The sequence below is a fragment of the Pithys albifrons genome, chromosome 11 (assembly GCF_047495875.1).
Source record: "Pithys albifrons albifrons isolate INPA30051 chromosome 11, PitAlb_v1, whole genome shotgun sequence".
Classification (NCBI taxonomy): Eukaryota; Metazoa; Chordata; class Aves; order Passeriformes; family Thamnophilidae; genus Pithys; species Pithys albifrons.
In genome coordinates, this window is record NC_092468.1 from 18,414,548 (window position 1) to 18,441,499 (window position 26,952).

Sequence of the window (26,952 nt, forward strand, 5' to 3'; positions counted from 1 at the left end):
ACCTGGACATTTGCTGTGGGGATCTGGTGCATGCCTGACATTTTCAAGCTCAAGCTCCACTGCGCTCAGGCATTTGAAGATGTGATACAGAAATGAAATGAATGCTGAATTAAACACTTACTTAAAAGGAAAATGTGCTGTATTTTGTTCTTCTGTTTCATAATTTATTTTCAGAGCTTCTTAAATTGTGAGCTGGTCTTCATCTATAACACTGGGAAAAACCCTTGTGTGCTGCACGTTCAGGTCACTACAAGTGTAACAACAAGGTTTGCAATGACAATTTCTTTACGACACAAATGTTGCCTTGAGCACCGAGATCTTGAAAACCTTCCGTTTAGAGCGAAGCTGCCAGTCCCTAATGCAAAAATAAAGCTCCAAGATGAGAGCTGAACTAGTACCAGTTAAAGTCACAAACAGGAATATCCAAAGGATCTGGTCCAGGGTAAGTGCAACCTCTTCAACCCTTCCTCTCCTCACTGAACTTGGAAGAATTTGGGATGACAATAACACGAGGGATACACTTCTGTGGCAGCAGCCCCGGCCCCACAGAGATGTCTCCAGGAGGGTGGGACGTGCCTGCCTAAATGATGTCCTACAAGGATTTGTGCTTGGGGCACAGCACTGAGGGCAAGAGCAGCAACTCCTCCAGGCAGGTGAAAGCAGCTTTGTCCAAATCCTACACTTCACCACATCTCTGGTAAAGAAGTTCTTGTAGGTGTTATTTACAGTCTGTGTTCGATTTAGTTCGTTCTACCCTGCGCTAATTTTAAATGCACAGCTTTACATCTTTAACTGTCTCACGGGAAGAGTATTTATGGCAGTGATTGATGGGACTTCAGTGTCAGAGACTGACTTAAAATGGGGTGTCCCAAGGCAGCAGCACTTCCCAGGCTCCAGCCACAGACACCACCGTGCCCAAGGCAGATCTCCACAGCCAACCCTGGGGCGGCACCTCCACATCACCTCCCCCAGCCACAGACACCCATCCTGACTGAAGGGACAGCTCAGCTGCTGCTGCTGCTGCTGCCCAGCCCCAAACCCAGCTTACAGTGGGACCACAAATGTACCTGCAAGATGCACCATTCTAAGCTCCAACTGTGCAATTTGCTTTTATTGGCATACTTGGGTATCAAAACATTGCCATCAAGGTCTCGGATCCTTCCGATATATGAAGATAATTAAACATTAATTATATCTTCAAAGTACAACATGACCAAATATAAATACATGAAAAAGAACAAAACATGCAAAAATTCCCCAACTTTAAAAGGATTAATAACTCAAAAAATTTATGCTAGTGAGACTTCTGCACAACCCAGCAATTCTTAACACATTTTTCCATGTCAGGATTCGGAACTGTTAAAAAAACACACAGGGCATAATAAAATATGACTGGCTTCTGAATTATACTTTAAGAGAACCATGAACTGTTATAACCCTTATTATTCCAAATTCTTGATTTGTCACAGTTAACAGTGTTTTTCAAAGCAATGACTAATATATTGCCACTCATACACTAGCATAAATATTTGAATTGCATTTAACTTTCAAAAATTACTAAACTGATTGCTCGTAGAACCATCCATAGAAATAAAAAAAACCTGATTTGCAAACTCCTACGACAGCATCTGAGACACAGCTCAAAATGAATATGTGTGTCTAAAGTGAAGGGTCATCATGAAAAACGCAACTTTTAGAAGTTTCATTGTGCAAATTCAAATGGATTCAAATTGGATCACTCAAATTTGGGAGGAGAAAGATTTTGTCACTGCACTACAGTGAAGTTTTAAATATTAAATTCAGGATTCCAATCTGCTCGTATGGTAACAAAAAGATCAAATGGTCAGAGGTAAAAGCATTCCTTACCCCCTAAAAATTATTTAGCAATTTGTAGATAGAATTAGAAAAAATACTGGAAGCAATTGCTGTGCAGATGACTTAAGCCAGGCCACAGACAAGGTCTGTGTTCAGGAGTCACTCTACTCTTTCCTAGGGCAGCGACGGGCACTGGACTCGCCTGAGAACCTACAGGTGTGTGAGCACCACACGGATTCCACAAGGCGTTTACAGTGTCCCTGTCAACAAGTGGCTGAGTCCATTGTGGAGAGAGTCAAGATGCTTCTGTCGTTGGCATAGAAGGGATCCGAGGAACTCCATGATCTAAAGCAACAATAAAAGAAAAGTTTGGCTGACTGGGAACTCACAGTCTCAAGGGGAGGAGAAAAGTCTATGAAAGCAAGAGATCAAAGGGCTGCAAGATTAGGCAAATGGACCTCCTTAAAAGACTAATCTAGTAACTTCATGCAGGCACCTGCAACTCATCCAGGCCTTGAAAAGAGACACCAACTCATCATGCCTACTGTGTAATTAACAATTTACTCACAGCTACAAATATTTTCATCACTGAACTAAAACAACCAGAGGTTTATATGCCTGCTTTGCCACTGAAGTTTGAATACTGTGCCCTGAGGAGACTCTGATTGCTGCCTGTGTACACTGAGGCACAGCCATCGCTGGAAACCCAGCTCAGCCCTGTCCCAGTGGGAAACACCCACACTGGCTGGAGTTGTGTGCTGGCAAAACTGATCCACAGCCATGGATCTTTTCATCCCTTACTGTTAAATTTTAAGACATCAGGAAAACTACCTAAGAGGCCACAGCTTCTGACTCCAATGGGATTTTGCAATGTCTCTCACTTGAGAGCAAATTATTGCCTGGGAAGAATGACTGGTTTGGGCTGAACAGTATTATAGGACTGTATGTGAAATGCTGAAAAACAGAAATTTGGAAGGCATGAAATCAAAACATAATGAGCATATCCTCCAAATTAGCCTCTGTCAGAAATCTGCTGTTGCTTTAGAACTGTTACATGCAGTGCCTTGACACAAGTACCACTAATGGGAGATCCAACAATTCAGCAATGAATCCTATTGTACAAGAAATGTGATCCAGCATTCTTAATATTGGAGTGACTGACAAGCTGACAGACAATTTCATGGAACAGACAGACAAAAATGCATTTTTTAACATACCACACCACACATTTTATATTCTAACTGGTAAATGGAGCTATAGAAAATACTTGTCAAATATACATTTTACAAGCAGTAAATTAAACCCAAGAGATTAAACTCCTGTGGCCCCACTACTCCAAGCATTTGTACAACTTTGACTCATCAAAGTTTCTACCAAAATTTGATACCATGTCAGATTTCATGTTCGATTATCATATTTGACAGAATATCAGGAGCACAGAATACAACACAAGCTGCTACAGGAACATTAGTTACAACAGTGCTCTTCATTCTACAGCACTCACACAGACAACATGTTTATCAGCATCACTTCATTCAACAAAAATAATTTGCAGCCACCTCCTGGTTGAACAGTTTGCTGGTTTATAGAGCACAAGGGCTCAAGAGACAATCCTGTTGGGGACTGCACCATTTTCTGAAGATTTAGATACAAAACAAAGCATCTCAAGCTCGTGAATGAAGCCTCAACAATTTTACAAGCATTTTAAAAATCACCCAATAGATTTCTTAACTGTACCTTCACCATTTCACAACTTGCAACTGCTTCATGTGATTCAAGCAATTAATATGTTAAAAAAGAACAAAGACTTTCTTATATTACCAGGAAAGTGTAAGGGAAAAACACAGTCCCCTGACTTTTAATCTGGGTTTTAAGTGTCTGGAAGGAGTGGAAGACATTGAAGAAAGTAAGGATGAATTGAAAAAAATTTCTTTTCTAGTTGTATTGTACATAAATTTAAGTGAAACTAGAAGATTCTTCAGAGACATTTCAACCAGAGGCAGCAGCAAAAACCATAAAACTTCAAGCCCTTAGTGTAGCACCAAGATAGTTTTTCATATTCATTAAACATAATCCTATTGTCTGTGTTCTAAGAACTCTACAATTATGTGGCTTGATGGAACTTTATCTGAAAATTACATGAGGTAAGCAGACAAGAAACCTGAGAACAAGCAGTCTTCAAAAAGTATTTAATATTCTGTCAAATATGAGTTATTTTTAATAAATATTTCTAAGTTCTTAAGGAAATAAAATTCAAGTGGAAAAAGAGAAAACTGTAAAACTGTAAATGCATTAAATAAAACACAGAATACCTACCTTATAAAACTACAGGTTACTAAGGCAATTGTTAACTTAAAATCTGCCCTACTTAAGATAACAATAAATGAAAAAGAAGTAGCGTGAGAAATTCCTCATTTGAAAAACACAATTTTACATAGAAGTTAAAAAAAACACCAAAAAAACTTAGCAACTGCTACCAAAATGTTGATTTTTAGACCAATTAAATGCTCACCTTGTAGATTAAAAATTCTATTAAATTGTTTATTTTACACATCATGCCCACTTTCTATACAGCAAGTTTGAATTAAAAATGTACTTCATCATAACAGTTCATTTTTTATATGGAATGAAACATTTTGCATAATCATACCCTAGATTTGTAGAAACACTGAATAAATTCCATAAGCAAGGCAGGAGAGAGAGCCTGACTGAAAGCACAGACACAGCGCTCAACACAAGAGTTCCAACAGAGATGAGCTACAGACCAGGCAACACCGAAAGGCAGAGTCAGAGCTGACAAAGCTGTCAGTGGAAATCACCCACACGAGATTTGACATCCAATGAATGATATCACAACCTTTAACAGAAAGAGACAAAGTTGTCCAAACACAAAATGAGTTTCCTTGAGAATTTGTGAAGTTCAATGTTTTCAGCTTTGCCTTTTTTTGACCAATGAAGGACCATGATATCATTCAGGGACTGAGAGATTACGATGTACAAAAGACTATTTTTACTTCTACCCCCAAATATTTCCATGTTTGTTCACTGTCCCTCTATTTGGACACGGGGAGATGGCACATTAGGGGACTCAGTGAGAGCTGCTCTCACAGTTATTATGCTGACTGCAAAAGCAGGACTGCTCTTTAGACATATTCCATTACTCTACCATGCTTTTATCCCACTGTTGCTTGTTTCACACATGGTTTGTGAAGGAAAGATTTATTTAGCACATACTTTGGAATGGCACACATGATTTTGACAATATACCTTCTAGAATCGAAAAAACATTTAAAATTCTTAGGACCTGAAGACTGCTCTGTCAATTACTCTGATTTTAGAAATAGCTTATAAAAGTTATACTACAAAAATATTTCATCTTCATATCAATCAATGGCTGAAAGATTTAAAGACTCTCGTTCTAACAATGAAGTTATATTATTTAAGGGGGGGGAGTGTGAGCCTTTTGTATATCTTCAGGAGTAATTCAAGCTCCAAGGTAAATATTTGGAGGTTGTACATCCAAAACCAAAGGGAAAAGTCTTTCAACTTTACAAACAACTGCTTCGTGAAGGCAAAAAAGTAATCATAAAAAGGAGAACAAAAGCAGCAGCAAGGCTTGAATTTCTAAAGAGAAGAATGTACAAATCAAGAGGAATTACGACAGATACAACACAAGGACTTGTAGTAAAGCCAAACTAAACACTTTAACAGAAATCCTTTGAAAACCATTTTCCCCATCCCCATCCCAAAAGAAACCACTCAAAAAGAAACAAGAAACTAATCTTTTAGGATGAAAAGGAGTACAATAAAGAGTTGCACTTCCTACTTAGATAAGCAAAACCTGCAGCTGGTTTCTAGACATCTATTGCTGCAGGCTCATCTGGTTCCAGTTTATAGGAGAATCGTCTGCAGCAAAGGCTATTGAGAGAAATGCCACACCTGTTGACCCGGGTTGGGCTACACCTTCCCATTAGTCGTTCCAACATTCTTCTAACAGATGTGCATGCTGTTTCCCCATCTGAGAAGCAGCACATGGAGTCCAAGCAGTTGATACCTGAACCTGCCTCAGTAAGCTGGAAGGAGAGGGGGGAAAAAAAATGAAAATCAGTACTCACAAATTCTAGCAGTGAAGATGTTATCAGAAAACACTTATTAAAAACAGGTTTTCTTAGAGTGTTGAATATTTTTCAATTTTATAGAAGAACTACAATGATGAATAATATTACCACGCTCCAAGGTCTATATACACTAAAATCTGATCTTCCCAAGGTCTGAATGCAGCCTTGGTGAGCGTATGGAAATAGTTTGGCACCACATCTGCCTAATGCTGGAAATGAACTGGTGAGGAATTCTGTGTGTTCCAGCTGTAACAAACCCTCACAGCAGAGCACATGCAGTTTCAGCTGGGATGTCTCAGTTCACCTCAGCAGCCATACAATTTATACAAGCTTGGCTCTGTCCTATTTTAAGGGAAATCAAGAAAAAGCTTCAGGCTGGGGCTGCAGAATGTAATGCAGCAACCTGATCCTATGTAGTAATTTTTCCTCAAGAAGTGTAGAATGCAATTTCCTACAATAATTTACAGTATATCACTACCACAGATACCCTTGGCTTGGTACTGAACAAAAGAACATTCCTGATTTTACAAATATTGTTTATCTAAATGCAAACAAGGCTGGTGTCAGAAAGGTTCAGTCATGTTCATGCCAGCATGAAGAATAATTCAACATTAGCATAATAAACTTCCAACAGCTCATTTTTCATAAATGAGGAAAAAAAGCAATAGAAATAATAAAAAGGAAAAAAAAAAGCAGTAACAGATGTATGGGTGTAAGTGCCACCTACCAGTGTGCTCCTCTATGGCACTGCTGCACACCAGACAGCTGCAGCAAACTGAAATCTCACTGAAATCTTCTAGAGAGAGAGTATCCTGAACTGACTGCTGTAGTCTTTCCAAAAGGAAATAAAAGTGTGAATGTGGAGTGCGGGGATGCTTTTTTATTTAATTTGAAACTTTCCATGAGAGCATCCTCTCCCACAAATACCGAACACACAGACTTAAGCATCCATTATCCTCTTCTCACACCAGTGAATGAAGAATCCTGGGAGGAGGAATCTTAGTCTATGATAGGACACAGTTCATTTAAGAGCTTCCTAGAACTTTTCACCGTGTGACAGAAGGTCACTGACTGTTGTCTGAAGGCTCTGGTTTCCACCCCAATTTCCTTCACAACACCCACACTTGCTGAACGCTGCAAGGAAAGCAAAGAACCGCAGAGCTCCCTGTGGGAATGGTTTACTGTGAGTGGACACACTCCTCACTAATCTCCCCAAATAGGCAGCCAGACACATTTACAGCTTCACAACAGAGCAATTCCTACACAACAAAGAAGAGGCAGCAACAGAAACAAGAGGAATTTGGAAATCCAAGAGCAAAATCACAACTGTAAGACAAGGAGGGAACACACAGAACTGGTGTTTCCATGCAGCTTTCCCTATGCCTGCCTCTCCTCAGCTGTGCCCCATTCCCGTGGTCCCTCCAGACCTTCCCATCACACTGCTTAATGGGAGATGCTCACAGGACTGTCAGTCAACAGCTGCCTGAATGCAGAGAGCACTCCACAAACTGAAACCCTTCCTTCTGTAGATGCTCCACCTCGGAAGCCATGGATGAGCACAGGCAGAACACACATCAAGTCACTCATTTAGGAGGTCTTTGGGACACATTAAGAACATGAACTCCTGTAAGTACCTAGGAGACAGGAGCACAAACATTGCAACCCACTGGTCTAAATGGGGTTCTGTTCAAAACATAAACAAAACAAAATACACCATAACAGAGCTTCAGGCTTTGAACATCCTTATTTGAAGACCCTCACAACTGGTCACAACTGCACTGTCACAGAAAATCAGGAACAGCACAATCTGCAGCACTGCAGTACCAGGAAATATGACCTTCACAGCCACACCAGACAGTGCTCACAGAGTTATCAGACAAGAAACTACACAGAGCAGAAGGAATTCCTGTTTGGAGGTCAGCAGTCAAGCTCCCTGCTGCACATGCAGTGATATTCATGGCTGCGTTCACAGCAATACAGAATTAACTCCCAACATTACTATACCTAGGATTTCAAAAAGAATATTCAGTCCATCCATTATCCAGAAGCAGAACAAGTTAATACCTTTAAAATTACTGCAAAAGGTCACATCACAGGGGCTGTACGGAGGATCAGATGAACCACACATTTTTTCTCCCTAGAATCTGCCAACCTGAGAGCTACCAGTCCTAGATGTTACACAAAGACTGTCAGAAAGAAGAACTGAGAGTACCCAAACTTACTTCTAAAGAGTGAAGCCTCAGCTCCAATTTTGGAGGGCTGGGGTTTCCTTTATTCTTCACGAGTTAGATACAGAAAACTAGGATCATGCTTGAACCTCAATTTATAGAAATATTATTATCACTCTTTAAAAAACAGCAAATGTGACTTTACACAAGCCTGGAAACAACTGCTCTTTCATCAAATCTTACAGCTATGTGCAAAGTAATACTGGGAGAACTCCTAACTGGTGAATATGGATTTTTATATCTACTACCTGGAAGGAAGATACACATGCTAGAGAGTCCCTTTTCTCACTTTTCTTTCTGTAGAGGACAAATGAGATCATAATTTTATACCAAAGTAAAACCTGGCATGGCAAGGCAGTAAAGCATAATGTTCTCTGAAAATCTAAAACAAACTCTCAGGAAACACAAGGCAGGAGAGAAAATGCTTTACAAAGAATTAATGAGTATAGAGAAATACAAGGTATTAATAATTGGGCTGCAAATAAACTATTTGCATAAGGTAAGATCCGAGATCTGAATAAACATAATACTTTGTATGATAATGGCCCATTTGATGTAATAAATCAAAAAGCAACTGAAGTGCAGAATTAAAGAATGATTCAGCTTAAAGAAAAAAAAATGAAACCCACATATTGTGATGCAAATTTTTTCTTGTAGATACCAAAAATATGGGTATTTTGGAGATGGCTCCATGACTCTCCATATGATATATGTCAATATATACACACAGGTTAGGGTAGAGTGGGAGTACTACCTAGTGAACGTAAGGACTGTCGGGCAGGCTAGATGGGTCTAGCAGTTGCCTATTGTCCTCCCCTCTGTGCCTGCCTTCAGCAAAGTCACATGCTGAGCTGACTGAACCCTTATCTTCTTCCATCTAGAAGGACAGAAAAGCAACAAATCTTATAAAGCACCATGCTTGCATTGCTTTAAAACAGTTACCATTGTTAATATGAACGTGCATTTCACAGATCTGCTCTTGAGAGAACAAGGCATGTTCACGAGGTAAAGAGGCAATTTCTTCACGTTAATGGGTGGATCAAACATGGTTTCTCAGCACACAAATATTACAAATGTTGGTCTTTTTGTGCACCACAGGCTACAAAACGGGGAAACCCAACAAATTTGAAAGCTATTTCAAATTTTCAGATTTTGCACTTTTGTTTGTTTTCCCCCTTCTAACAGAAAGGATCATTTCAGTTTGTTTGTCTTCTTACAGGTTATTCTGTGTGCCACAAGACAGACATTTCAACTCAACATTTAATCACACTGAAATATGCAGTTGGGACTTTGTGGAACAGGAAATGTATTTAATCCTGTACAAGCACTGCAGCGTATTTTCCTGAGCCCAGGTATTGCTGCCAACATGTCTGATGTCACATGGACATTGCAGAAAATATATGAGATTATTATTAGTATTCCACAATGAAGTTAAAATTTGTTCCTACTGTAAAGCTCACTTTCTTTAACCCTTAATATACTGTATACCAAAATCCCAATTAGCTTTAAAATTCTAAAATATAAAAATATTGACATCTAACATCTTCCCTGGCACTTATGTTTTCAACACTTCTTTTTCTGTTGTCTCCTTGAATCCAATAGACCTACAAATGTCAAATTATTTCACTATTTCAAAGTCATTAGATGAAAATGTCTTTTCAGATAAGTGGTATGTGTACTTTTGTGACTGAAGACAATCACAAATAGTGCATTCTTTTCTCATTTATTCCCTCCTCTGTGGATTTGCTGATGCATCGGCATGAAGGTGTGCCAACAAAGAGTATAAATCTGTAGAGAAGAGATTACCCCTGGTTAAAGTTTAGCACATTAAGGTTCCAGTACACCTCACTAGTGCAAATGTGTGCTTGCACTTGGATAGTCTTTTTGGGAATTACATGTTCCTTACAGAAAACATGCTGCAAAAGGAACAGAGACCTGTCTGCTCTCAGCTTGACACAGCTGAGCTGGGTCAGATCTGAAAGCTGTCAGGAGTGGAATCCTGTGAAACAGGAACTAGAGTTAAAAATACCAGCAGGTCATGAAGGCCTTAAAGCCAGGGCCAGGAGCCTGGAGTTCTGGAGACAGCTAAAGAGAGCAGATCTGGAGAGAGATGAAGGGAAAACCAGGCAAAAACAGACTCATGGGCCTGTGGACAGGGAAAGAACAGGGGTTTGGCTGTGATGAGGCGAATGCTACAGTCAGAGTCCTGGATATAATATTATGCACTGACAGCCTTCTCTGTAAATAAAACTCTTTTCTTGTGTTTTACATTGTCCTACAGTTCATAACACACTGTCCACAGGTAAAAACTCTATAAACACAGTTAATCCCACCAGTAAACAGAAGTAAAACATCTGTCCCAGCAACACTTCTCACATGTGGCTTGTGATTTCTGACAGTTCTTATAAAGCAGAGACATGTAGACATACATGCACACACAAAACTTTATTTACAAATAAAAAAATGGAATGAGATACAATGGGGCTCAGTCAGTCCCCTAAGATACATATTTCACACATTCCAAGAACAGGAGACAGCTATGGAGGAAAGCAGAGCTCAGCCAGACTCAGCTGAGCACAACACCTGCACCTGACCCTCTGCTGCCTCATTTCCTTCTCAACCCAAGTTACAAAACTGACAGTAAAGTTCAGAGGCTAAAGTTTAACAGGCACACACAGGACTACAATTCTGACTCACAGGAATCACATGGACATTTAGAAGACCCCCCTCAAAACTTCTAACTGTACATCACAAATGTACTCAATAAAAACTAGAACATTTTTTGAACACTGTGAAGCCTACAGACATAAAAAATTATTATAACATCCTACTTGTCTTTTAATTTGCATATATAAAGGGATTCTCCTTTTGTATTTCGACAGAACAGTAAGCACATTGGCAGAACAAAGCATAACTCAGTTTAACCTGGAGTTATGGTCCTTTTGAGGATTTGAATACATGTTTACAAACCACAGAAAACTGCCAGAGTCTGTTCATCAACCTCCATGCACTCTGCGGTCACAAAGTATGCAATTATTGGGTGGTCATGTACAAATGAGGTGTGACAGATCAGCTCTCACAGCCACACATTCACGGAGCAGCTGGTTTGTTTCCTGCTCCTACAGTTTTCCTTGCTTTTTCCTCCCTGCTGCTTCGGGAAAATGGTGCATATAAACCAACCCATGGTCTTCACTCCAAATGAGGTTTCATTTAGTACAGTGAAGTGAGCAGTTTCTGTCTATTAACCAATTTTCCCTTATACTGTTTTAAGTAAGGATGCACAGGAGCTTTGTCCAAAGACAGAATAAAGTACTAGTGAAACTCAAACCCTTGTTTGCTTCTTGTTGTACTTTACAAGTTCAGTTGCAAAGTATAAGGCACTCAGTGCTTGTATTTCAGGTATTATTAGATGATCAAGTGTAAAAATTCTGACATACAAGAGAATTGGATTTGTATAATCATTTGTTACTCATGGAAAAAACAAATTTCCCATTATTTGTCAACTCCCTTCCTAAGGGTAATATGAAGAAAATTGCCTCAAGTTGGCATTTTAATAACTACAATGCTGCACTCCCAGACAGCTTTATTTTTCTTTCACTATCGAGCAGCATAACCCTTAAAATGTATTTATTTTTGCGAAGTTTAACAGAATCTTCTGTTATAAAATCTTTGGTGTGGTTAGGATGTGCCATGTATATTGAGAAATACAATATAATATTGAGAAAGCAGAGGTTTACTGGAAATATATTTGTCTGAAGTTTGGAAAGGTAACATATTTAGATGACACTGAAACCAAGAAATTTAAAAGCTAACTTGTAAAGGCTTTTGCAGAGAAATCTCCTGGGTATGTTGCTGAGTTTACTAACATTCAATGATTTACTAACTCACATACTGCACTTGGCCTGTTTTAAAGCTATTAAGTGCTGAATTAAAAACCAAAGCAAACCCACCCCACCACCACCTCCCTGGGTGTTTGGAAATCTAAGGTAATGTGTTTCTCAGTGGGACCACTAACAGCTAAGCAAAATGGCCATTTTGGGTTTTGCCTTGTAAAGGTGTAGTGAACTCTCAGAGGAAATACAACACTTTTCTCTTTTGGTTAAACAAATGGCAATGAAGTCCCAAAAATGTATGTTCATTCGTTCTCTTTGCACTTATTTGCACATTTTTAACAACAAAGTCATCTTAAAAAATATTTAAAAGGAACCAGATCTTTGCATTAATTCTTGCTGTGGAATGTAGACAATGGTGGGATTGAACAAGTTGAGATGTTGCTGGTGCAAATGAATGCTTAAGTCTTACAGAAGAGAATCAGCATTTGAAAGCGTTTCATGGACTGAACTCGGTGCATCTGAAGAGTTTCAGGATCATGTTTTACCTACACAGACACATGTACACTTTGATCTTTTTTTGAATAATTTTCTAGAACTTTGTAGCCAAATGCCTTTAGGAATATATATCTGCATACATTGAAAACAAACAACACTCACTTTATAGCTGCACAAAACAAACACAAAAAGCCTTGCTGCACAAGGGTATGTGTGCACCAAGCTTCAAACATTGTCTGCTCTTTCAACACAATTGAAAAGCAAATCAAAATGGGCAAGAAATTGCTGCCTGAAATACATGGATTTTCCTGTTAACAGCCTCATGAAGCTGAAATTATCCAGCATGCAAAAAGCACTGTTAATTTTTTTCATAAAGAAATTAAAAAGCATTATAACCATGCTAGAAACTATTATTATTTAAAAATGGATGCAAGAATAGCTAGATCTGTATTCTGAAAGTTGAGCATCATGCTAGGAATTTTTTTTCCTAAAAAAAAAAAAAGGCACGTCCAACACATGCTACTTAGGAGAAGCATTTGGCTCAAAAACACAGAGCAAAGCCAAGAAATAACCAAACTGAATGTTTCTGCACTACAGGTATTGCCCTCTCAACCCACTAATGTTCATGCCTCTTCCCATCTCTCTCAGCACTGGTTAGTTCACCTTCAGCATGCATAAGAGTTGATGAGGAACTGTCCCTCCTACTCTACCTAATTTTGCTCAGCTGATTCCTTGCCCTGGACAATGGCTGCAGTGCGATGAACTCGTCATTTAAAGCAACTCTGTTGGAGTACATCTACAATTGGACAGAGAAGGGATGGAACACACATGTCAGTAAGTAGCAGCAGTAATTTTCTAAGAGAAAGACACAGGACAACACATTATTTAAGTGGAATACACATCATATACAGAACACAAGCCTGGTACCTTCAACACAGCCCCTGGGGCCAGCACAGGCAGTTACTGTGGCAGGACCATTCTTAACGTACTTGTATCTCCAATATTGAGAAAAAAGGCCTATACACTTTTACATCTGTGCTTTTCCAGACTTCTTTATTCTGTATTATTTTCTCCCCTCAATAGTGCTGTGATTTGCATTTACTCAAAGGTTTATATTTTGATTCACTTTTACCTTACTGCCCACTTTGTCCTGTATGATTCTGTAACAGACCTACAGTGAGAAATTGCCCCAAAGTTACTTTAGGGCAACTGACCTCAGTCAAATATAAGATGGCTTTTCTTCAGGCCAGCAAAAAAACCCTTGGAACACAGCAAAAGTAGAATAAAATAAAGTAACACACTTCAGATGCATTAAGGAAGGTAAAGTTAATGAAATTAATCCCTTTATAAAAGTCAACTCATACTCGCCCATCACATTTTTAATATGCTGATTTTCCAAAATGAAAGAGATAAAAGTTGCCTTGACAAACCAGTACTTACATCTAAAAGTCTATCAAGTGTTTCTCTCTGCTTTCTTATTAATAACTTTTCTACATGTAACATCTGACTGATCTGAGACAGACTGGCTGTTAATGCTATAAAACCTTATAGTTACAAAAAGATGTAGAATCAAGTTCCTTATATATTAAATAGGGTAAGGCAGATGCCTACAGATACAGTGAATTCAGAGCACTAACTTAGGTAAGTCACACAACTAATAAGCTCTTGGTTTCTGGAAAATTAACAACAGAGGCAAGCATTTCTAGCTGAGGAACCTGTGTTTGCTTGCTGCTCCTGGGAAGAATTTACAATTTAAATTATGGCTGCCAGAAACAAATAACTTAAATAGCTGCAATTTAAAAACAAGTCATTAGTTCAAGGAACAAGTTATCTTGCCATGATAAAAACACAGTAACTGTAAATGAAACTTTCTCCTTCCCCCAGAATGAAAACATACCTAATGCAGTCCTACAATTTAAAATGAGTAACTCAAAATACTCAGCTAGACACAGGGTGCACCTACACTATGAACAAGAACATTTAAAAGGACAATATACAAAGTTTCCTATTTACTCTTTTAATGACTCCCACAGAAGTCATCAGCACTAGTCAGCACCTTTAGCACTGAACAAACACATTCTCCAAACCCTTTCTATCTGCAAGTGAATCTCTTCCTCTGCTTTGAAACTGAAAGAAAAATATTTACTAGAAATTTTACACACATCTAATGAGGTATGATCATGAAAGCAGAATTCTGACACTTCTTGACAACAAATGTGCTAAGCTGATCATCTGTTCCTCTTCCTCACTACGAGAACAGTGAATGAAATTCAGTGGAGCTGATTGTCCCACTGAAAGTAAGAGTGGAAACACCTCAACAGGTTAACTCAAGAAAGGAACAAAGATGTGCCTTCTTTGCATAAATACATTTTTAACTATAATTTCACTATCAGACACCCACAGAGAAACCACTGTATGGCTGCTGAAAAATTTCTGGTCAAATCAGACTTTGAATCCCTTGACTCTGCAGCACCAGGAATTAAGAGTTTACAGAAAACAAGACAGTATTTTGGTAAGCACAGACCCTGATGCTGACTCTGTCAAATGCAATGTAGAAAGGGAGTAAGAAAAGAAAACAACCAAAGAACCCCCAAACAAACAAACCTAATAGAGATGAACAAAGCAAAATCCCCATGGCTAGGAACAAAGCTGTGGCCACAGGAAAGGTGTTACATATCCATCAAGATTCCTTTTTAAAAATAAAGACGTCCTACTGTGTCCTTGACAACACAACTGTAATGGAAGCAAACTGAACCCAGAAATTCTTTAGAACTGATTCAGAAAGCAAAAGAATGCAGCAAGAAGTATAAGGATAAAGGCAGGGAAAAATAATGTGGCTTTTTGGGTTTTAATTCAAGCACTTTAGGAACTTCAACAACCACAGTGATACAAAGCAAAACAGCAACAGCTGCTGTACAGGAATGAAGGAAAGCAAAGTGTTTGATAAATATTACCACCAGTTTTTCAAGAGGAAAAGACAGATAAGTATCATTACCTATAGCATTTTTCCTAACTCAAGACTCTTTAATCCAAGAAGTGCAATAATGTGCAACTCAGAGTCTTATCAGGTCTAGCTCAAGAGTCTTCTGCAAGGTAATAGTTACTTTTACCTTTGCTTTTAGCTTCTAAATTCCAAGTCAGCAAAGAGCAGCTAATATTGCAGTTTTGAAAAGGGACTAATGGGATATTTTGGACAGCAACAGACTTATCAGTATGATGTTGATCTGAGGCAAAGCAAGAGAACATCTCACATGGATTTAACACACAAATTAGAAGGGAGACATAATTTAAGTAAATCAACATGCACTTAAAGTAATTACAAGGTTAGATACTAAACAATAACAGCATTGATGTAATGCAGTCAGGGGTTCTGTATGGCACAGAGCTCAGTGTTAATTTGGATTAAGCAAGTAGGACACCACAAAATCAATCTGGCACACAGAGGGACTAAAAACTGCTATCAAGTTTCAGACCACAGCTGTTCGTGGGATATCTTTGTCAACTGGGTTCTTCATTCACTGTCACTTTTTTTTGGCTCTGTGCTATCTGAACTCTCATCAATGGCCTGAGAGAAACCAACACCAGCACTTGCAGATGAGTAGAAGATGCAGAAGACAACAGCTTACTGATGTACATTATTCTGTAAACTCAATACACTTGGGGATTCATTATTCCCATCCTTGGCACTGACGTCTACTGTGCTGGAGTATTTTGTCCACTGGTAAAATCCAAAATTCAAGATGAGGTTGAGGAATGGTGAAGATTCCAGGAGAAGCACAGGAATGATAAGATTGTAAAACAACCTTTTTGGCAGAAGATGTAAGGCCAATCTACCTATCAGTGTGAAAATGAACCTGATCACAAACCTAACTGTGAACAAACAAAGCACTGGCACAGGAGGCTTCTCAGTATGGCAGAGAAAGTATAAAAAGATAAAAGGATGAGAACTGAAAACAGAGACAATGGGAACAATGGGTCAGGATGACTTATCCACAACTGTCATTAAAAAAGAAGAAAACACTCAAGAGATGAAAAGACAGACTCTTTTCAAAAGATTGATTTAAAGGATTCTTTTGTATCCTGTGCCAGGCAAAAGGGAGATTCTATTATCAAAGCATATCTTTAGACCTTGACTATAAATCTGTGTAACTGCCACATGGGTGATTAAATACAGAATCAACAATCAGATGCATAGCATATGATAGGACTGAGATTTAAGAAATACTAATTAAACAAGTCCTACTGAAGTAATTTTTAAAATTATTGTTTCCATCACATTTTAAGAACTACTCAGTGCCAGCTACAGTTGTAGCTTCTAATATTAGACAACAATGGGAGTATGTTATCATCTTTAAAACAGTACAAATATGGGTAGTATGATCCTCTCATACAGCTGCGAGCTGAGATGCAAAAGACTGAGTGACCCCTTCATAAATAATTCTATTCTTATTACCAATTACTTAAATATAAACATTACTGCCTTGTAAAATGGTGTCCTCACTTTTGTAATTTAAAATTAACAACTGTATTTTGAAATGACAACACTTCTATGCATTAAATATGACAGCAATGTAAGAGGATAACTACTGGTCAAGTTGGATATAAAAGCATAATATTACCTGAGCTTTTTCAGTTCTTGTTGGTTGCAGATGTCTGTACAGCACTTTCTTCACAACATCAATAAACAAACAAGCAACTACTATGAGGATTATGGCAAACCAAGCAGAACCACTTGACAACAGTTGAACAAATACAAAGTACATGTCCTGGGTATGTAAAAATGGCCTGAAAAAAGTTAAAATAAGTGGCAATTACTAAAAGGAACTTCTAGAAACAAAAGTACAGCAAAGGCTGTCTCAAGTGTATCTATTTTACATCAAGCATCGAGTCTCTCAGGGTGCAGAGGCACAACTGAGGGTGTCCATGCACAAGTCCAGCAACCTGTTGGACCTGACCTGCAAAGAAACTCTGGGGAAGGAGGGTACTTAACTTTGGAGGGAAACGTTCTGATTTAGTTTTTTAAATCATGTTTCAGGGAATCAATCACCACGCCCTCCCTCCAAGACCCAAAACAAAAGCAAAAATACCACAACTTCACTGATTCAAACCCCAGAATCTTCATGTTTGTTGCAAATATTTATACATATTACACAGCACCTTTGGGAACCTCTCTGCTTCTCAGGAGCAAAAATGCCTTTACAAGAGACAAGTCCTGTCTGTCCCTGAGCACAGGACAGCACAGCAGCATTGCTCAAATTGTTAAAAGAATCACCAACAGAAAGCGGCCACATTAGATTGGAAATTTTTTTTCCAAAAACCTGTCATAAAATTCAGAGCAAGATGGTACAATGTAATAGTGCAGAGCTTTTTCATAGTTTCATCAATCTTACAATGCTGTAAAAATGGGGAAAAGAGAATCACTCACCAGATAATTCCCCCATAAAACAAGGAGAATATGAAATAAAATACAATGGATCCCCATGTAACAAAATGGTTTATCCATGTCCAGAAGTGAGTTTCTAGTGCCATCTAAAACAGAGAAAATTTCAGTGAACTTCCTTTTCCCACCTGACAGAAAATAAATACCAGTCTGAACATGTTTATGAACTTCCAGCCCAAACATGAAATACTGTCGCAACACACGAAAACTAAAGAAAAATTTTAATCACTAGTGAAGCTAAATGTAAAAGTCACTTATTTGGAATCTCCAAGAATCAATTACTTCTGTACAACTTTTGAATCCATTTTAAATTATTGCTCTATTACATATTTGCCTCTATACCCAAACACAAGAGAATAGTTAGTGTAATAACTTACCTTCATCGTAACAGTTATAACCATCACGGTGAAGACCAAGGTACCAAATGTCCAGTTTCCAAACATCTAAGAAAATGGCAAGGCAAAAATCATGGAAGAGAATAGATTAATTAAGACTGTTCACAGTAAGTTAAGATTCTTCTCAAGTCAGTTAGACTAAAGAAATTAGTCTGTGCACATAAGCTTGTGACAAGGAATCATTATGAGAAAGCAAGGAGGACACAACACAAACTACTAGGAAAAAAATAATCAGCTTATGACAAGAGCAAAATTAACAACCCAGAAGTCATCTTTCTTCTTGGTTCAAATCAAATCACCACAAAGGCTACATGAAATATGAAAAAAGGCCAAAACAGTAATATGAAATGTTAGGAAAATGAAGATACCAATTTGATCAGTTAATTATAAGCATCCAATAGAAAGGAAATACTGGGTGGAAGGTATTCACTTTAAGATAAGTGCAAAACACTTTTGAGTTTAAACATTTCCAGATAATTTTCAACATGCAGCATCACCTGAAGGTTCACTTTTTACCCCAAGCACAATTTTATAATTCAAAAATAATGGTGCAATTGTATTTACAAATAAAATTCTAGGGAAGACACTTTGTTTCAAGGTTAATAAACACAAAAATAAGCTTCCATTCTCAAACCCTGATTCTGTTTCTCTTGTGCATGAAAATTAAAACTATCAAAACTCTGAACAAGGTCTACAACAATAAAATCCCAGCTCTGACAACCAGGCAGGGATGCTGAGGTTGTATCTATCTACACACATGCTGCTCAGACAGAGCTGCCAGTCTACACAGGTCCCAGTACTCTGCTCCTGGAAGCAGGCTGGGTGCTGGAACAGATATTGCTGTTTCTCAGCTGTTTTTGCCACTGATAAACTGAACAATGACCAAATCTTCAACTCTGTATTTATGGGTGGCAGACTAAGCAAGCAAGGAGGAAGGTACCACATGCAGACAGGCAGAGTCATCCTGGAGCTGATGTGTCAGTACAGCACAGAGGCACGGACTGGGATTCACACAGTTGTAGTTCTTGTTACAGAGCTCTGACAAAAATATCCCAACAGCCTGATGACAGATCTCACAACTGCTTTTCTCATCTATACACAAGGTACAAAACTGAGACAGCCATGAGTCTGGATTTACTGATAGTTTTAAAGATCTTTGTTACAACACGTCTTCTGAAGCCTTCGATTTATGTGTCACAACATGCTTGTTGTCAACTGCTGCAGTAACAGCCTCAAGGTAAAATTAAACTCCTGCTCCTGAGTGACCTGTGAAAGAAAGTGTCTTTGCTAACACTGCTCTCAGTGGTCACAGAGTTAGAACACAAAACACAAACAGGTTCTTGCCACCATTTTATTTTTGAACAGATTTACACTGCGGATGCTGCATCCTTTAATCCTATGAAGTGACAGATACAATATTTTGTATCTCCTCCTCTTCTAAAACTCTTACCATTTGCCTGTTAGGTTTCAATATCTGACGACATGCACAGCATGAAAAAGGGGGGAGAAAAAAGAACTAAAAGATCAAGTAGTTGCACAATGTGTTGAGGTAAGCCTAACAAAGCACTAGGATTAACAAATTATTTACAATCTCTTCTATTCTGCTGTGCTCCAAACTGAGAACCTGGAATGGAAATGCGAGGCCCTGCACTAACAATGCCCTGTATCACAGATTTGCACAGGTGACACTTCTTGAGGACTTCCAACTAACAAAGTACTCCAGCAGTACACTAATTTCTCTTGCCCTTAATTTTGGCTTTTTCAGGCACACATTAAATTTGCAAGAAACTTTATGCACTGCAGATATTTTATTGCATCACACAGCTCTACCAGTTCCAATAACCATGTTTTAGTAAACACAGAAGGCAGAGTAACTAAAAAAAATCACACGAGAAGCCAAAGGGCATCTGTCAATTCCCCAAACCAAACAGCTGGTACTAAATACAACGCAAGAAGTCTGTTCCTGCCTTGTGGGCATTTACTAAGCAGCTCTGGAGTGAGGTGCCTTGACAACTTCAGATGGATGCACTAAAACACCTGATTCATTATCTAAAATTACTTCATTAGAAGAGTTCTGAAGGACCTTTACCAATTCACAGAATTTCAAATCACACCGCTTGTATCAAGTGACAAGAGATGACACACTCGTACCTCAATTAAAAGAGACATTTTAGTCTAAAGCACAACTACTTTCACATTCTTATCAAACATCTCACGATGGAATGGGTGCTCCAGCTGCCCCACTGCTCCTCTCTCTGCAGGGATGCTCAACCACCAGCTCTGAGTTTAGTCCACTCTATATTGCTGTATTTTTAACTAAACTTCCTGAGCTCCCTGTCAGGTGACCACTGTGAATTCAGCACGATCCTGTTTCTGTACCTCATGCCATAACCTGCAGCTCTGCCAAGCACCACATGAGAATCAGCAAGTACCCCATGACAGTATTAAGAACGGCTTAACGAGAAGCAAATGTGTTTATCCACTACTATCCATGTTTTACGAGGGAAAAATCAGCATCTAATTGTTCTAAACTGAACTAAGTAACTCAGAACCATGGGAAATGAGGAAACAGACTTGCAATGGTTTCATCCAAGCATTACAGCTTTTTTGTAAGTGATTCTTCCTGTGAACTTTAACTTCTTTAAAATAAAAAGTGTCAAATTAGTATTTTATGATTTCATTGTCTTAAAAACATTTATTGAATAAAAACTGTGATCTAAAAGCAGCTTGCACCATTAAATTCTAAAAAAATTCTGAGTAATATAATTAAAATAATATATTTTCAGGAGAAGCTCTAAGACTTTTTCAACTTTCAGATTTAAGCCTAACTTTGTAACAGCTACTAAAGAGAAGTCATTGCTTGACAATGCAATTAAGTCCAACTCAAAATGAGTTTTGAATGAATGGATATAAATACTCAATTTACTGACACAAAATACAATTTTGACAAAAACAGTATACGAAATAAAACAATGTTTAAGACAACCACGATACATTTATTATCTTGAAAGGTATGTTCTCCATGGACATACACTTTCTGAGAATGCCTTACAATTTGCACACTAAGAAACATTACCTTGGAGAGCACACACTTAATATTGACAAAGAATCTTTGATAATTATATAATGCATAAAAATACAACTTTTCAGACACAAGAGGATTTAACAAAACCCAAAACATTAAGAAATATCACCAAAAATACAGCGGTAGGATAATACTTATGATACTGTACCTGGCCATTTCCCAGCAGAGAGGTATCTTCTCCCATTAGAAGATACGAGCCATAAAAGAAAACAAATGCATGAAAGAAGCCCAAGATGGTCCAGTAAAGAAATGGTTTAAACCCCAGATGGGCATTTTTACTGATGTCTCTGCAGAAATAAAACAGATTTTGGATTTCATACAGTCTCTGTATAAACCACCAGTTATTCACATGGCATTAGTGTTACTGCTTTGAATAAATGTAACTTTCAACTGCAGCGAGACACATTTAACCAGTGCTGACATAGGAAAAAAATACACAAATCATGGGCAAAAAAAGAACTCTGAGCTCTCATGATTTGGATCTGCTTTAAGTAGCGGTCACCAATGGCAAAGGTCTCTAATGGGTCACATTCAGAATAGCACAAAGTACAATTCTTGTCCCTAGAGGTGGAATTGCAAGAGGAAGAGAAAGTCAGATTTCCCAAAACTTAACCCCTTGTTCTGCTTAAAAGACCTTTACAAAAAGAGAAACATCCGAGAGTCATCTCTTTTTACAAAATTACATGCTTTTTTCCTCCATAAAGCACTATGCAGTGCAACATGCTACCACTGGGAGGACACCTAATTCTACAGGAATTCAATTCTCTTCCTAGTAAGGATTTTTTTGTGGTGCTTCCCCTAATCAGGTGTCCTCGTTCTTCATTTGCACATCTGAGTCACTTTCCCCTCCTACATGTAATGGAGGAGAAGACTGACAACCATGTAAGCTGACCAAGTGCTCAGTGCTCTTACATACTTAACATGACTGACATAAAAAGATACTTTTCTTAAAATACTCCTGTTAATTAATGTTTAGGATGAAAACTATGTAGCTGCAGTTCTTCCTCATCAAGAGGGTTATTAAAAATGCCTAAAATACAGACAAAATATTGTACAAATGTCTAACAGCAAGTTCAGAATTCTGCAGATGCCACTATTGCTCTAAATGATGTGCTGCTGTGCCAATGTATGTAAGGTGTACGTACCTGTAGAGCACAGGTTTACTCTGCAATACATGCGGGTGCACATGCTGCTCAAACAGACTGTATATGAGGACAGGTAGGGAAGTGAAACAAATATTGTACAAAGTCAGGTATACACTGTCATAGAGCGTCTGAGAAGGAAAACAGAAATCATTGTGAGCCTTGTAAAGGAAAAAGGTGTTCATGCACACTGGTAACAGCAACAGATCATTACTTATATGAATTGACTTAGGAAAAAACTGTACTCTCATAACCTCCTAAGTAACAGCAAGCTATCCAATACAGAAAATCAGCTGGATACTTAAGTGTAAAATCCATGCTGCTCCTTTGTAGTTATTTCCTTTTAAAAGAAGTTATTTATTATTTAATATTATTTATTAATAATTAGCAATTCTTTATTACTAATAATTAATATTAGTACATTTACTAAGATATAAGGCATCCAACACTTACTTGTTGTGAAAACAAACAGAAGAACTGATATAAAAATTGTGGTGTAATAAAGCACACATTCTGAAATAAAGGAAAGTGAAGGAAATAGTTACATGTCAGTATATTCCTCACAGCCCTGAAAGAAATTGCTAACTCTTACAAGCTGGTAAAAATACACAGGGAGACCATAAAAGCATTTCAACATTTTACATGGCTAAGTGAAGCAAGATTCTTTGCTTGACAGCCCATTTTGTTTGTTTGTCCTTTGGGACAATGAACCTGGAAAGTATAAACTCGGTTCTATGCGCCTGATGAACACATCTCACTGTGGGAGTCTAAGTAGTATTAAAGGAGCAGAAATCCATTCATTTTGCCCTGCTCATGTGAGCTTGTTGCATGGGAGGAGACAAGGCAAAAAACCAAAACCCAACACCATGATGTGGCCTTTCAATGAAAGGAAACAACTGACAAGAACAGCAAATGGCTGGGGGAGCCAAAGCTCAGCTAAAACCCAAGTAAGACAATGAATTTTCACCTGTCATGAAAACTGACGATCAAGTGAAAAACAAAAAAATTAGTATCAAAAAACCCTGCTTTGAGAGTGCAAACACATCTGCTTCTCAGCCTAGACAAACTCACTGTGGTCTTTAAAGCCTATTTCTAAGTGGAAGGACTAAACAAACTCACAGTTAAACTACTACATTTGGTTGTAAAATATGAAAACAAAAAGCCCACAAGATGTGCTTGAAGAACACAAAAATCTCAGATCTGAAATAAATTTCTTGCTGGGAAAAAGTGAACACATTTCTCTGTGAACTTCACTGGCACTTTTAGAAGACTCACCTTATAAAAAAAGTACTGTACAAGGGTTGCTATTCTAATATAGTAAAAGTGCCCATGAACAAAAAGCAACTTGGAGAGGAATTTAAACCGAGCTATTGCATAGTCACTGTTTCTCACAGCTTGCCTTCCTTCCTTGCCCATGATTCCTGTAATGTTTGGGAAACAAAACAGAAAACAGGTTAAGTATTTCAAAAATTTAGGTTTAGAAACCCCAACAACATACATCTGAAGCTACAGTTCTGTTTTCCCACACTTCAATATCATAAAGGCTGCAGCAACTTCCTGTTGCAATAGAAGGTATTGCTCCTCACAATAACAACTAAGGGAAACTGCTCATTTGATGTGATTCAAAAGAAGTCTTTATTGCTTCTGACACCGACAGTTACCTATGCCAACATGTGCTTCTTGTATCATGCTCACATCATTAGCACCATCACCGATTGCTAATGTTATGGGTTTCTCTGGAGACGTTTTTAACAGTCGCACTACCTGGAAAAAAAAATTAAACATTTTCAGATTAGCGTGTCTACCCACAAACCACGACACCAATCATCAAGTATCTTAGTTAGTTCCCTACCTGTAAATGTAATTAATATGTTGCATGAGCATGCATGCTTCAGTAAAAAACATCTGTGGCATATCACATGCACAAAGTCATTCCTTTAGAAAAACAGCTGGTTTGGGGCACAAGACTTATATAAATATGCCTGCCTTGAACTTATTTTCATGTTATTTCAATGCTCATTTACAGTGCTTAATTTGTTGCTTCATCATACAAAACAGTCAAGTAAAAGCTTGAACTGAAAATTTACTTATAGAGTAATACACACTTAGTGCCCTTTGTTAGACATGCCCAGATTCTTCCTATTTGTTATTAATGGAACTAATCGAGGTAAAAGAAGAATTTGAAAAAAGCAAATGTATTAGCTAAGAGATCAATATGTTGTTATTAAAGAAAACAGTTCCTTTTTAAAGAAACTTATCACCAAGGGGTATTCTCAGCTGGAAAAGTCACAGAAGGAGATATGATAGAACAAGTTAAAAAAATTTTGATATACAAGGCCATAAAATACTCAGAATAGGAGCAGTGACATCCTGCTCTTCACAGGATAGAACTGGATACTTAAGTAAGTGTCAACAATATTCTAAATACAGAGGAATTAGTTAGATGAGGCTTTTGGTTAAGGAGAATTAGTAGTTTATTAATTCCCAAAGACTTCTGGCTTAAGGCAGAAGTTTTACTAATTCAGTTGTAAATAGGCTGCAGGGGCAAAGTTCTAAATGCAGATCAAGAGGCTTTCCAAACCCAAGAAAATAAATATGTACAAAAACCCATTTTCCCCCTGAACTTTCAGAAAGCCCAAGGTGGAAATATCAACAGAGCAACAACTGCACGAGGCAAGCAGACACAAAAAACTGTACTAGAATAATTGAATTGTAGCTGGCAGTGTCAGGGCATGGATCCACAGGAGTAGGAACTCAGTTCACACAAGGAACCTACCACTGATTACAGTCCACAGCTCAGAGAAATCCGCCTGATTGTGGGAATACATTCCCTACTCGCAGGTATTAATATTCAAGTTTAAAGGTTCCCCATTCCTAAGAGGTAATTCAAATACATTTGGCCTCAGATCCTAGGAAGCAGCCTCACAGAGGTGACAGGCTGTGTCACCCAGATCAGCAGTCCTGAGACTCCCAAGGCTGGGGGAATTGAGACAGACAAACATCTGTGTGAAAAGGTCAAGACAAATCCCCCGGCAAATTTTAACAGCATCAGTCAGCAGCAGCTCCAAGTGACTGACATGATGTTTAAAAAGGTTTCCAGCTACAAAACATACCAAAATTAGTAGTGAGACTGCCAGCAATCTATTAAGAAGCATTAAAATTAAAGCAAAAGATGCAGGAAATATGCCAGCTTAACCTTGGAATAAAACTCACAAAAAGGTTGCCTACAGCAAAAAATCATGTGCAAGGCTAGACTGATCTGCCCTGCACTTTCTTCCCTACCCCTCATATTGTATGGCATTTGCCTCAGTGATTTATCCACTTCCATGTTTAAAATTAAAAACTCACTGCCATCGAAATTACATTTTCCTGTACTTCATGAGAGAAGACAGGAAATAATCTGCATTACCTGCTGGACAAGATAGGAATTAAGGAAAGCAGTACAAACCATCATAAATCATGTTAAAACAACAAAATAAGAAAGGACACAACACTGGCAAGTAACTGTACCTTAAAGAGAGAGCATAGCAAAAATTTCATCTAAAAATGTACAGAAATGGAAAAATCCAACAAATTGTTTTACTCATTGTAGTTACAACTTCTTTTTAACATTTTATTGAAATTTATATCACACCAGAGGAGCAGTTCTAGACTGAAGTGATTCTAAAGATTGCATTAGAACTCTGATCAAATGTCGGAAGCAGAAGTGACTTCAAACCAGATCACTCGTGCCACAGTAAAACAGCCTGCCCTGTTTTGCACATCCAGTACCTCATACAAGGGTTTCCTAGTGCTTTAATGTAAAAAGGGGTCTTTTCTGATGAGAGAAAATTTTAAAAGGAAAGAATAAATACTGCAGTCCTTCAGATCTCAGCTTTCCAGAGAGAAAAAAATAAATCACAAAATCTGAATTTTAATTTTATCCACCCTGTGAGTAAAATTAAGTACATGTGAAGGAAAAATGGTCTTAGAAGAGTATTAAGAAAACCCACTCCGGAGACTAGGCCTCTGCTTCCTTTCCATTTTACTTCTTCCTCAAACCTGGGTATATTTTTTTAAATATTTAGAAAAGCACTTCTTCCTTACAGTTCATGAATTTTCAGTTTAGCTTTTGTGCTCTGGAAAAGTGATGCAGTAGGCAAGGCAAAAGCATGCAGGTGGGCAGGACAGCTGCAGACTTACACAACACTCAAGAGGCAGATTAAAGATGAGCCTGCTGCTTGTGTGGTGGCAGGATTTCGACTTCTCCATCCACTCACAAATTTTAAAACACACATGTACAAACTTCTGAGCAAACTACTCCAGATCAACTGAATTTAACAAGGATTCAGAAATCGAGCAAACAAACAAAGCAGTTTCAGAAATCCTTGCCTCCCCAAAGCATGATAAAAATACTTCAAA

At 38.1% G+C, this 26,952-nt stretch overlaps 1 protein-coding gene across 6 annotated transcripts in view; it reads right to left on the minus strand.

Moving 5' to 3' along the window:
* Positions 1–26,952, minus strand: part of ATP11B (ATPase phospholipid transporting 11B (putative)) — a 66,069-nt gene that overhangs the window by 3,034 nt on the left and 36,083 nt on the right. For 2 of the 6 annotated variants that reach the window (XM_071566470.1, XM_071566469.1), the window contains exons 21-29: positions 24,213–24,315; positions 23,827–23,972; positions 23,005–23,064; positions 22,555–22,682; positions 21,558–21,696; positions 18,307–18,372; positions 17,915–18,018; positions 17,109–17,274; positions 5,755–5,888 (exon numbers count right to left, since the gene is read on the minus strand). In XM_071566470.1, the coding sequence (XP_071422571.1) occupies positions 5,755–5,888; positions 17,109–17,274; positions 17,915–18,018; positions 18,307–18,372; positions 21,558–21,696; positions 22,555–22,682; positions 23,005–23,064; positions 23,827–23,972; positions 24,213–24,315 (1,046 nt within the window). Of the gene's footprint in view, positions 1–1,093; positions 2,161–4,283; positions 5,889–8,871; positions 9,039–13,199; positions 13,286–17,108; positions 17,275–17,914; positions 18,019–18,306; positions 18,373–21,557; positions 21,697–22,554; positions 22,683–23,004; positions 23,065–23,826; positions 23,973–24,212; positions 24,316–26,952 lie in introns of those variants that run through there. The other 4 variants (XM_071566467.1, XM_071566468.1, XM_071566466.1 and 1 more) reach the window with 4 other exon arrangements.